Raw genomic sequence first — 13,857 nt, 5'->3', positions numbered from 1 at the left:
AAACTACCAGCTGCTCCGCGGGAGAACGATGAGGCTTTCTACTCCCGTAAAGATTTACACCCTCGGAAACCCTGTTCAGGGTCGCTATGGGTCGGAACCGACTCGACGGCACTTAACAACAACAACAAGGAGCATGGTGGCTCTGTAGAATAAGCACTGAACTGAGAAACACAAGGTCCACAGTTCGAGCCTGCCAGCTGCTCTGCAGGAGAAAAATGAGGTTTTCTGCTCCTGTGAAGATTTAAAGGAACAAAAAAATAAAATGAGAGAGAGAATCAGGGTTTGTTTGGTCCAGAATTTATAGGGAATCATTGAAAATCCAAGGAACATGTAAACACGGAATCAGGTCTGTGATTTTTTTTTGTTTTGTTTTTTTTAACTCTCAGGAAGTGTCTGTTATTGACCAGCATAATGAATTGTTGTTTTGAAACTGCTGTTCTAACTTCAGAGGAGAAATATATCTTTTTCCGGGAAGGTAATTTGGCTAGAATTTTCTCCAGGGGTGTGAGTGTGTGTGGAGGAGGGCTGTTTATGTTGGCTGTGCCGAGAACCTATTGGCAGCAGAGGCAGTACATAGCTCCTTTCTCTGATCATACCCCTCAACTACCATGCTGATTTAGCCAAACTGAGCTCCTGTCATTTCATGCCACCTCATTTATATTTTAGTTTGCACACATACCGAGATGTAGGGCCCACAGTTTGATTTTTTTTTTTTTTTCTTCCAACAGAAAAGTTTCAGATATCTGAAATTCAAGGGGGGAAAATGAAGGGAGGAGTAAAGATAGGGCATTGAATTTGAAACAGCAATTATAATTAATTATATTCCATAAATAAGTTGTTGATGTTTTTCAGATCTCTTTTGTCTGTGGTCTGACCTATTAAACATTGTCTGCCTCCTTTGAGCATTTAAAAACTTTTGGAGAAACCTTTCCATTTATTGTCTTCCAAGACTGCAAAATGGCACAGAATAGATAAATGTGATTAAAGTATTGTTTTTAAGTTTTCACTGTTATGAGGAAGTAGCAGATCATTTTGAATGGAGAGCAACTTTTTTTCTGAGAACATCAACACAGAACAAGCAGTCTCCTGGTCTTTAATGAGATGAACACTGTTTTGAAAGCCACTTTCAGCTGAGAAAATTACCAAACCCACTAATGAGGACACTTAGTTGAGCTGTGTGACTCTGTGATGTGTTTCCCTTAAAAGTGTAAGGACAGAAAGTACTTTGAGCTTCTTTAGGGTTTTATGATTCATGTCCAGACAGATATTAATATTTTCATGTAACAAATAAATGAAGACTATGAATGTTTGGCAGATCTATATTTCAGATCACTTTGGGAGAAAATGGAAGTTAGATTAAGAAAAAATAAAATAAAAAGAAGTGAGATTAAGGATATTTTCTTATTCTCTCTTACATAAAATACGAGTTCAGACATCTCTACAGCTATTATTCCTCTTCTATATTGGCAGAAGAACAGGATTCCAGTCAATGTAAAAGTGTTGCATCTGCTATGTAGTTCTAGAAAAGAGAACAAAAGTATGTTTACATATTTATTAACACCATATTAATAGTCAAGTGCTACAAACAAAATGTAATTATGTCATTCGCTTTGTTTCATTAATTTATTTTCTTTTTCACTTTCTTCCTTTTCTGAAAAAAAAATAAATAAAAACAAACAGGGTCATTTTGGAATTCTGCTTCCTTCAATACTGAGGCTTCCTACCTTCATTTCCCTACTTTCCACGGAGAGCTCAGTGCTGATGTGTCTTTTTTTTTTAAGACAACAGCTTCATCTGGAGTATTTTTAGAGAACCTGGGGATTACCGATTTTATACGGATAGAGCTACGCTGTGAGTTGATTTTCCTAGATACTCCACGAGACTCTTGGATTTCATAGTAAACCCTTTCACTAATTGTACATTACTACAGTGGCCACTGAATCTTCGCATTATGGCCTGTTTTTAAAACTCCATGATTTTAAATCAGCCTTTTCATAAGAAAGGAATTTGATTTTTAATATGTAGTAAATGTATGAAAATTACTGGCATTCTCTAGAACCCCCCTAAAAAGGGATTTAAATTCTGTTGGTGAAAATGAAATGTAAAGAAAATACCTAATATTTTTGTTAGTTACCAAATTACTTAATTGAAAAGCAACCAGTCATATCATTTTGATAGTGAATATAGTTTATAGTCAGCTACCAATACATTCCTATCAAACGTTTTCAAATGACATCAGCTTGGAGTCACTGTAAACACATTATTTTTATAGAACAATTCAGATGCTATTTTATTTCCTTGCTCTGTGTACATGTAATAGTTTTCAATGTTGTTAGTGGCTGTCAAGCAAAACTTTACTATTTAGTAGTATATCTAAAATAAAATAAAAAAAGAGGGTGAATTTGTTAAATTATATTTTTCCCTAAAGAAAAATGTATTGTACCTATCGTCCCACATCAGGCCATAAGGATGTCATTAGTTCCTGCCATAAAACTCTCAACATTGTCTTTATATTTAGTGATTTTTATTCTGTGATGCCATTCCTGAGTATTAAGGACTCAGTTCACTGCTTTATGAACTAACTGGAGCACCCGTCATGTCTAATGTTTCCAGCTCCGGTGGAAGTGACCTTTTCATTTGACGTGGGGAATGGGCCTTTTGAGATCTCAGTGCGGTCACCCACTCACTTCAATGACAACCAGTGGCACCACGTTAGAGTCGAAAGGAACGTGAAAGAGGCGTCCATTGGAGTGGATCAGCTCTCTCGAAAGACGCAGCCTGCCCCCGCCGATGGGCATGCCTTGTTACAGCTCAACAGCCAGCTGTTTGTCGGTGAGCTCTCCTCAGGTGCATTTTGTCCATTCACTGTGTGGTGTAGGTACAGAGGGGACTTTCAGCTATCTGTCAGTGACGAGAGCAAAAACAAACCAGTGTACTTTGGAGATCGCCAGGAGTCGGCATCAAATGGGAGTCAAAAAGGGTTGGTTTTTGGGTTTAGTTACTTGAAAATCTACGTTACAGGTGTTTCATTTCCTCTTCCGCACCAGCCTGTGGAATAGGTATTATTGAGCCAATTGTATAAGATAACTGAGGTTCAGGGTCCGGAAGTTGCTTATTTCCCGAAACCTGGGGGTTGCTCATTGCTGCATCTGCATTGTTAACATTACAGAGTATTTGATTTCGTCCAGGCCTATGGGTGTAGGTGTTTTACGTGGAAACTTAGCATGAGACTGCAAATGTTGATCTCGGTTTCCCATGCGCTTGGAGACTCATCCTTGAACAGTGACCATTTCCTGGTTTCCCTCCGTTTGCCAGTTGTTCTGATAGCCCCTGATCACCAGCCCCACTCAGTTCCATAATTGTATCCAGAAGTTGTTTCGTCACTTCCAGCATCCAGTCACCCGCCGTTTATATACTTCCGGAGTCAAGCTGTCTGGGTGTGTTTATTTGATTTTACATTGTTGCTGTTCACTTTGTAGAGCAGCTGGGCCATAGACATCCAAGAATTTTATTTTTTCCTGTCATTTTTCATGCTTTTTAAAGGTAAAGTAAGGATACAGCACAACGGTAAAGAATAATATATGAAAAATTATCTGCAATTATGTCTCAAAATTTTCAGAGTTCTAGTTTCGAACAAAATTCAGCAGATCCCTGTTGCGTACACTTTCTCTTCCTTAACACCCTTGTCTTTTTAGCTTTCTCCCTCTTCAAAGAGTATAGCTTCTATGTGACTTACTTAACTAAGACTCATTTAGGGTTTACATGACTTTATGTGTTCATTCTTTCTATCAATTATTCTTTCATTCACTCAATAAATTTGTAGTGAAGAGTTTCTTCAAGTGGGTCTATTTTACCTTTCGGATTCTTAATGAACCTTAAGGTTACTGGAATAGCAAAGAGTACATGGAAATATTTTATCTCTATATATGTATATGAATATATCTATGTGTGTGTGTCTGTGTGTATATATGTGTGTGTACTTGACGGCACTTAACAACAACAACATAAATATATATGAGTTCTTGTGTGGTGCTGTAGGATAAGTGCAGGTCTGCAAGGTCAGTTTGAACCAAAAGGTCAGTCATTCAAACTCATGAGTCGCTCCTCAAAAACCCTATACGGCGTCGCTATGAGTCAGAACTGACTCGATGGCACTTAACAACAACAACATATATGGTGATGGTTGTGGTTGTGTGCCATCAAGTCGCTTTTGACTCATAGCGACCCTGTTTTCAGAAGAGTAAATCTTTACAGGAGGCAAACTGCCGTATCAACACAGCTGTATTATTGTTGGTGTGGTTAAGTGCCAGTGAGTACGTTCCAACTCCTAGCAACCTTGTATAAGGTTTCTGAGGAGTGGCTGGTAAGTTTGAATGCTGACCTTGTGGTTAGCCGTCCATTGTGTTTCGTACAGCGTCACACCAGGACTCGTGTTTTTGTTGTTGTTGTAAAGTACTGACTTGATGGCACACAGCTGCCACCATCATATGTGTTGTTGTTGTTAAGTGCCTTCAGGTTGTTTCTGTCTTATAGCAACCCTGGATCGGGTTTCTGAATAGTGGCAAGTGGATTTGAACCACCACCCTTGTGGTTAGCAACCCTGTGTTTATCCTACACGTCACACCAGGACTCCGTATATAAATAAGTTTTCTTTTACTAATGTGCTGGAAGCTCACAGTCAGGAAACTGAGGGTAGGTATTTCTTGAATTATGAAAATTGAGAGAGGTAGCCACAACAAAAGATTTAGCAATTTAAAATCAGTCAGTAACTTAAAAACAGCCTTACTATTCTTAGAAACGGAGTGGGCTGAAACAGGGCTCCCTGATTGCAGCGAAACCAGCTGTAGTTTGCCTGTAGATGGTCATTTATCCCTGGGAATCATTTCAGCTTCATCATAACAGAGTTACCATATGTGACATCTGAAGAGAGTCCTGACCTTAATGTGGCTTCAGGTAGTCAGTCATAAGGGGTAGAAGTACTTCTATAAAATCACAAGCTGTGTTAGAAAAGACTCGAGTTTTTTGCCGTCAGTGATGTGACATGTGTTTAATAAGGATTGAAAAGACTGCACTGTTATTGAAGCAATTGGTTAGGCCTTTCATATTACCATATGTATGCCGATTCAAGGAGGGCTCTATTTTCTGGAAGCCTTTAAAACTGAAGTCTTTATTACATCTAAGTCAAATTCATTGAAAATGAAAAAAAGAAAGGCAGGAAGAAAAATTGCTGAAAAAATGTATTTGCTGCTAATAAAAATCTGCTTATAAAAATCCCCTCCAGGGAATTCTGTAGACTTTCCAAATCTGTATGGGAAGAGACACCATGGAGTGGCTGGTAGGTTTGAACTGCTGACCTTGCTGTTAGCAGCCCAACACATAATCCACTATGCCACCAGGGCTCCTTCATATTCTGTGCCAGCATATGGCATATCCAGAAGCTTCCTTCACCTGGAAACCGTTTCCCTGCATGTTAAAAGACTTTCAAATACATTATAATCGAGCCCTGTTCTGTTCTGAGAGACTCCTGGGGTGATAAAAATTCTCGACTTTGGTCCAATACAATTTTCTAGCTTAAATTTAGTTCTTCTTACTTACAAATAAGAATCTAGGAAAGTTGGAAATTGTCAAAAATGAAATAGAACACATAAAGTTTGATATCCTAGACATGAGTGAACTGAAATGAACTGGTATTAGCCATTTTCAATCAACAATCATACTGTGCTGAGAACAATAAATTGAAGAGGATTGGAATTGAATTCACTTCCAAAAAGAGCATTTCATGATATATCCTGAAGTACAAGGCTGTCTGTAGTAGGGCAGTATCCATATGCTTACAAGGAAGACTAGTTAATACTACGGTTATTCACATTTACACACCAACCACTAAAGTCTGCGACGAGGAAACTGAAAAATTCTACCAACTTCTTCAATCTGAAATTGATTAAACATCCCATTAAGATGCATCGATCATTACTGGTGATTGGAATGCAAAAGTCGGAAGAGGAAGGATCAGTAGTTGGAAAATATGGCCTTAGTGATAGAAATGATGCTGGAGATTGCATGATAGAATTTTGCAATGCCAACGACTTTTTCATTGCAAATACCTTTTTTCAGCAAAATAAACAGGAGCTCTGGTAGCGTAGTGGTTATGAGTCGCACTGCCAACCTCGAGGTCAGTAGTTCCAAACTACCAGTGGCTCCACGGGAGAAAGATGAGGCGTTCTGCTCCCGTAGAGGTTTATAGCCTCGGAAACCCTTTGCAGGGTTACTATGAGTCGGAACCGACTCCATGCTACTTAACAACAACAACAATACACACGGAGGCGTCCTGGTGTGGCACTGTGGATTAATGCGCCAGAGTGCACAGCCATTTGAACTGCAAGGTCAGCAGTTCAAGCTCACCAGCTGCTCCTCGGAAACCCTATACAGGGTCACTATGGGTCGGACTCGACAGCACTTCACAACAACAACAAACACATGGACCTCACCAGATGGAAAACACAAGAATCAAATTGACTACATCTGTGTGAAGAGATGGCTAAGAAGCTTTAATATCATTAATCTAAATAAGGTCAGGGGTCAACTAAATAAGAACAGGCTAATTAATCTAAATAAGGTCAGGGGTCAATCTAAGAACAGATCATCAATTTTTCATATGCAAGTTCAAGTGGAAACTGAAGGAAATGAAAACAAGTCCACAAGAGTAAAAATACAACCTTGAATGTATCATACCTGAATTTGGAGACCATCTCAAGAACAGATTTGATGCATATTTTAATCACCACTGCTAAAGACCAAAAGAATTGTGAGATGACATCGAGAACATCATACAAGAAAAAAGCAAAAGGTTATTAAAAAGACAGACAAAATAGAAAAGACAAAATGGATATCAGAAGAGACTTTGCAACTTGCTCTTGAGCATAGAGAAGCTGATGTAACTGGAAAAATGAGGAAGTACAAGAGCTAAACTGAAAATTTCAAAGGGCAGCTCGAGAAGATAAGGTCAAATAATAAAATGTACAAAGACCTGGAGTTAGAGATCAAAAGGGAAGAAAACGCTCATTTCTCAAGTTGAAAGAACTGGAGAAAACATTTAAGCCAAAAGGTGTAATATTGAAGGATTCTATGGGCAAAATCCTGTTGTGGTGCTGTAGTTTAACTCTGGACTGCAGACCACTAGGTTGATGGTTCAGTGGTTCAAACCCACCAGCTGCTGCTTGGAAACCCTATGAGGTCACAACAACAATGGGCAAAATATATTGAATGATGTGGAAAGCATCAAAAGAAGATGGAAGGAATATATAGTCACTATATCAAAAAGAAATAGCCAATGTTCAACCATTTCAATGGAATCAAGAACCAGTAGTACTAATAGAAGAAGTCCAAGGTGCACTGGAATTATTGGTGAAATACAAGTCTCCAGGAATTCATGGACAACAAGTTGAAATGTTTCAAGAAACTGATGTAGCCCCTTATTTGTGTCAAGAAGTTTGGGCGATAGCTACCTGATCAGCAGAGTAGAAGAGATCTGTATTTGTGCCCACGGCACCTAAAAAGAGCAAACCCCGAGACTGATAATAAGGTTTTAAATGGCATGGAAACAGGGTCTTATAAACATAGGACAATGCTGAATGTCTAAATTAGTCTTAAGATCAATTACAATAATGTTTCAGCATTTAGTGGTTTTCACCATAGTGTAGTGGTTACAAATCAGGCTGCGAACCGCAAGGTCAGCAGTTCCAAACTACCAGCTGTTCCGCACAAGAAAGATGAGGCTTTCTGCTCCCGGAAAGATTTACAGCCTCGAAAACCCTGTACAGGGTCGCTCTGAGTCGGAACCGACTCCACGGCACATAACAACATATGAAATATTGGGAGTCCTGGTGTGGCCCTATGGGTTCATGCGCTGGACTGCAAAATCGGTTTGAACCACAAGGTCAGTGATTCAAGCTTACCATCTGCTCCTTGGAAAACCTATACAGGGTCACTGTGGGACGGAACAGACTCGACAGCACTTAACCACAGCAACATATGAAATATTGGAGTCTTGGTGTGTCACTGTCGGCTAAGCACTGGATTGCTAACCACAAGACCAGCAGTTCAAGCCCACCAACCACTCCTTGGAAACCCTATACAGGGTAACCATGATTTGGAACCAACTCCAGGACACTTAACAACAACAGCAATATGAAATATTGGGAATTTCAATAACACGTAGAATTGTAATTGTACGAGGTATCATCTTGAACACTTGTACCTACAAATGAAAGATCATTGACAGCTGACTGTGTGTTCATCTTTATTTCAATTATATTCCTTATCTTACTGTGGTACCATAGCGAGGCCCATGTCAGTAGTCTGTTAGTGACATCTTATTTTTTGGACAATACCATTTAGTACTCTCCCAGTACCAGTTACTGCAGTAGACTAATAGAAACAACTCCAAAGCAGGTTCTAAATTGCTTGCTTCACTTTCCCGAATAAAGACCAATCAGAAAGTCCGTCCACATCCCAGCGTTAAACTCTGAGAGAAGACTAACCCTTTAATTTCCGAGCAAAATCATTTAAAAGAAATAGAAAGCGCTAAAATGATTCCACCGGCAGCAGTGATAGATGACAGCTGAAACAGGAATAAGGAAATGAGAAATAACTTTAGGAATTCAAGTAGTGTTAGCCCACCCCAAAGAATAATGAAACGGAAGGCTTTTAAAAATCCCAGGAGCTCTAAATATCAGAACAATTATCTTCAACTAATCTAAACCTCAGGATGCCATCCACCGTGCCACCCAAAGTGAAAGAGGAATAAAGTAATGAACAAAAACCCTCGCATGAGTAAGTGGAAAAGGTTCGTATGAATGCAATGTGATAGTAGCATTAAAAAGTTCAAGCATCTATGCACTGAATCCCCCCACCCAATAATCCCAACCCCTATTCTGTCTTTAAGGAGCTCTGGTAGCGTAGCGGTTACGAATCAGGCTGCTAACCCCAACGTCAGCAGTTCGAAACTACCAGCTGTACCCCGGGAGAAAGATGAGGCTTTCTGCTCCCGTAAAGATTTACAGCCTCGGAAACCCTGTGCAGGGTCACTATTAGTAGGAACCAGCTCCCTGGTACTTAACAACAACAACAACCAATTCTGCCTTTATTGTCACCAGTGAGGACTTAACATCTGTCTGCAAACCTTTCTCCTCCTTTGTAGTCGAGGCACCATTGTTCCACCTCCTTCTTTGTGTGTGCGTGGTTAAGGCCGATCTTAGTTAAATAGGTCTGCTGAGAGCTGCTGTTTGTGACCCCGGAACCTTCCTGGTGTGAGGTGATGCTAAATGTTGTGGTCAATACAGAAGCCCTTTGCCTCCTTCCTGTGGAGATTCAGTATCCCAGCATCACTGTTTTTCACAGGCCCACAAACACTCGACAGCCTCAGAAATGACGGAGAGAACGGAATCATTTCTAAAGCTGCAGTGTGACAGTGGTCATTTTCTATTTTGGTTTGTAAATTCAGCATTTTTCCTAGAAGCTTCTTAAATTAGCCTTGAATTGATTTTCATTCAACCAGCACTGCAATTTTTGTTTCCAGTCTTTAAGTTCTTTTACTGACAGGTTTTTAAATTGGGCATTTCAACATTTAGTGACTAGAACCTGAAGGAGAAGTCAGAAGTCATTTGCATCGAATGGGATGAAATCTAGCAAAGGTTAGGAAGCAGCTTGAGTAGACACTTGTCTGAATGCCTCATAGAAAGGTGAATGCACAGCTGTAAGTACATTAAAGCTGCCAGGCCATGGTTTTCAGCCTTCGCTGCATGTTGGCATCACCTGGGCACCTTTCTGCACCTGGCGCCACAAGAGTGGATTTATTTACTGTGACTGGCCATGTGGGAATTTCAAGGTTTGGGTTATTATAAATACAGTCTAACATTAGTCTTTTGGTGAACAAATACCTGCATTACTGTTAGGTATTTACATAACCGAATGACTTACTTGGTTACAGGATGTGGTGGAGAGCTGGTTGCTCTGTAAGAGAGAGAATACAGCCTGGAAACACTGTGGAATAGCTCTGCTCCCCCCTACAGACTCACCGTGAGTCAGAATTGACTCAGTGGCTCTCAGTTTTAAGACATGGATGTTGTTGTTAAGTACCATCGAGTCAGTCCGGACTCTTAGTGAGCTGTATAGGACATCTGAGGGTTGACTGTGAGGTGTACAGTCCAGGATTTATCCTACAGTGCCACACCAGGACATGGATAATGTTGTTAAGTGCTTTCGCGTTAGTTCGACCCATAGCAACCCAGTATAGGGTTTCTGAGGAGCCGCTGGTGAATTTGAACCACAGACGTTGTAATTCACGGACCTTGTGGTCCGGTATTTATCCTACAGTGCCACACCAGGACCCTATGCCTAGTTATTGTCACATTCCTACTGACTGAAGTGACAGTTCAAATCACTTGCCCATTTTTCATAATACTACCTTCTTTTTTAAAAAAATTAATTTGCAATGATCCATTATATATGCTGAGAAAGCCCTTGTCAGATACACTGACTGCAAATGTCTTGTGCCTCTCTGTGGACTGCCTTGTCGTATTATTAATGGTATCTTTTAATGAACAGAACTTGTTAGTTCTAATATTTTAGTTTTTACTTCCCTCTGTCTTTTTTGCAGTCTGTTTTTGATATGCTAACATTAAGTCATAAGAAGAAGAAAAGAATGCCAAAGACCCTTGATGTTCGAGCATTGTTTATTCCCATCTCATTTTCTGTGTAACTCATGTGTTCCCTCATCAAAGCACAACACAGTGAGGGTTACGTCACTGTTCTGCAGTTGTATCCTGTGTTTCCATTATGTTCTCCTTGTATGAGCTTGGCTGCTAACTGCAAGGTCATTAGTTCAAGTCTACCCGTTGCTCCGTGAGAGAAATAGGCTTTCTGTCCCAGTAAAGATTTACAACATCAGAATCTCTACACAGGATCTTTATGAGTCAGAACCGACTAGATGGCACACAACCACCTCCTGGTGTGATGGTCTGGGGTTGGCACTGTGGTGTTAACCCGAAGGTCAGTGGTTCAAATCCATCAGCTGCTCCTCAGCAACCGTCTACAGCAGGAGTGGGGAACATCTGAACTGCAGGCCATATAAAGCCATGGAATCATTTGATCAGACCCTGCCTGACAAGGCAACTGCAGGTGGGACTCGAAATTCAAGAAATCTTGGAGCTCTTTTCATAGCAACATAGATTTTTATTGTGATGTTATAAATATCCAAATGGCCCTTGGCAGAAAAAAGATTCATCACCTTGTGATATAGGGTCACTATGAGTTGGAACCAACTTGATGGCACTTACCACCAATAACAACTTCCTCTTGAGGTGTCTCTTCATAACTATCCTGAGATACTGCCTGTAGATTTTTCCATCTCTAGTGGATAAATCTTCATGGCTGTTGATGATGTTGTAACTCAGAGGGGATCTCTTGAGGCTAGAGAGTACATTAATGCCAGCAATAGATGACCCTTTAAAATAAGTCTCAGCACAGCCAAGCCAGAATGACGTGGTCCTCCAAGAAGTCGCTCAGATCTGCTTCCCTGCTGCCATTACCTCTGGCCAGGGTTTCACCATAGGTTTGGCTCCCAGGTGATTGACCAGAGTTTCTGTCTGTGTCATTGTTGCTGACTCCAAGCCTCCTTCAACCATTAATGGTTCTTGAAAGATAGGAGAGAACAGTTCCTCCTCTCAGTCCTCCCATCAATCACCAGTGCCCCATGGCAACATTATAGCTATGCTCCCAATGCGGGAGGAGTCCTTACCATGAGCTCACACCACTATTTCTGCAAGGCAAAATCTTTCTATTACAGTGCTTGGCTGCTAAACAGGCAAGAAGTTCATGTGTACGCGAGTTGCCTAAGAAGGACGATCTGATTATCTACCCCTAAAAAACCACCTACTGAAAATGAAGACTCTGTGGTGAGCGGCTCTATTCGTGACACACATGGCATCACCAGGAGTTCGAATCGGCTCCAAGGCAGTTGTTGTTAGGTTCCCTTGAGTTAGTTCTGACTCAGAGTCAGCCTGTGTACAACACAATGACACTCTGTCTGGCCTTGCACCATCTTCGCAGTTGTTGCTATGTTTCAACCCATTGTTGTAACTGTTGTGTGCATCCATCTTGTTGAAGGTCTTCCTGTTTTGCCATAACACTAGAACACTGTACTTTAACAAGCATGATGTTCTTCCTGATTATTGTTGTTAGGTGTTGTTGAGTTGGTCTGACTTACAGCTATCTCATACACAACGGATCAAAGCACTGCCTGGTCCTCCACCAACCTCACAACCGTTGCTCCACTTACGCCCATTGCTGTTGCCACTGTGCTAATCCATCTTGTTGGGGGTCTTTCTCTTGTTTGTTGACCTTCCATTCTACCAAGCATAATGTTCTTCTCTAGAGCGTGGTCCCTCCTGATAATGTGGCTGAAGTATGAGAGATGAAGTCTGGCCATTCTGGATTCTAAGGAACATTCTGGATGTACTTCCAACATAGATTCTTTTTTTCTTCTAGCAGCCCGTGGTATTTTAATATTCTTCTCCAACACCACAACTGAAGTGTATCAATTCTTCTACAGTCTTCCTTACTCACTGTCCAACTTTCATATGGGTATGAGTCTATTAGAAATACCATGGCTTGGGTCAGGCTCATGCAAGTCCTCAAACTGACACTTTCGCTCCTGAATGCTTTAAGGATGTCTTGTGCCATAGATTTGCCTAATATAGTGCTTTACTTGATTTCTTGACTGCTGATTCCATGAGTGTTGATGGTGGATTCAAGCACAATGAAGTCTTTGACAACTTCAGTCTTTTCTCTATTTATCATGATGTTATTTATTGGGAATTCTGGTATGGAGCCAAAGGATAAACACTCGACCTCAAGGGTGGTTTGAACTGCAAGGTTGTGGTTCAAACTCACCAGCTACTCCTCGGAAACCTTAGACAGGGTTACTATGCAACTCGATGGCACTTAACAAGACCAACAATTTATTGGTCCAGTGGTGCAGGTTGTCTGTTTTCTTTGAGATGAAAATAGCATGTCCAAAGGATATGAAAAGAAGGCTTACCATTCTTCCTTCTAAGGAGCTTTCTCACTGTACATTTTCTAAGACATATTTGTTCATTCTTCTGAGAGTCCATAATATATTCAGTATTCTTTGCCAACACCGTGATTCACATACATCAATCCTTCATTCACTTTCCTTATGTATTGACCTAGCATATGAATAAGTCATTGGCCTTGCTAAAGTCTATCATATAATCTCCAACATCATTTTTGTCTCAAGGCTATATTTTCCAACTACTAGTCTTTTTTTCCCCCCAACTTTCACATCCAAATCACCAATAATTATTAAAGCATCTTGATGGCAATGTTTGATCAATTTCAGAATGCAGAAGTTGATGAAACTTTTTCTGAACAATTCCTTTGTCTTTGACATTACTCTTTGGTGCCTAGATTTGAAAAGTAGTCATATTAACTTTTCCTTGTAGATATATGGATATTATTCTATCACTTACGGCATTGTACTTCAGGATATATCTTGAAATGTTCTTTTTTGACTATGAATGTGGCACTATTCCTCTTTCAATTTTTCATTCCAAGCATAAGGAACCATATGATGCAAAATGACCAATACCAGTTAGCTTCAGCTCACTAATGCGTAGAATATCAATCTTCATGCATTCCATTTTTGACAACTCCAATTTTCCTGCATTCCTACTTTGTATATTCCACATTCCAATTATTAATGGCTGTTTGCAGCTGTTTCTTCTCAGTGTGAGTTATGCCCCATCAGCAAAGGAACATTCTGAATGCTTTACTCTA

The 13,857-nt window shown here is 40.2% G+C and overlaps 1 protein-coding gene across 1 annotated transcript in view; it reads left to right on the top strand.

Moving 5' to 3' along the window:
* Positions 1–13,857, top strand: part of CNTNAP4 (contactin associated protein-like 4) — a 380,481-nt gene that overhangs the window by 325,303 nt on the left and 41,321 nt on the right. Inside the window, exons 16-17 of the mRNA XM_006860153.1 lie at positions 1,681–1,851; positions 2,614–2,832. Coding sequence (XP_006860215.1) covers positions 1,681–1,851; positions 2,614–2,832 — 390 coding nt within the window. The remainder of the gene's footprint in view (positions 1–1,680; positions 1,852–2,613; positions 2,833–13,857) is intronic.

Source organism: Chrysochloris asiatica, unplaced genomic scaffold (genome assembly GCF_000296735.1).
Source record: "Chrysochloris asiatica unplaced genomic scaffold, ChrAsi1.0 scaffold00037, whole genome shotgun sequence".
NCBI classification, from domain to species: domain Eukaryota; kingdom Metazoa; phylum Chordata; class Mammalia; order Afrosoricida; family Chrysochloridae; genus Chrysochloris; species Chrysochloris asiatica.
This window is presented reverse-complemented; position numbering and strand designations above follow the sequence as displayed.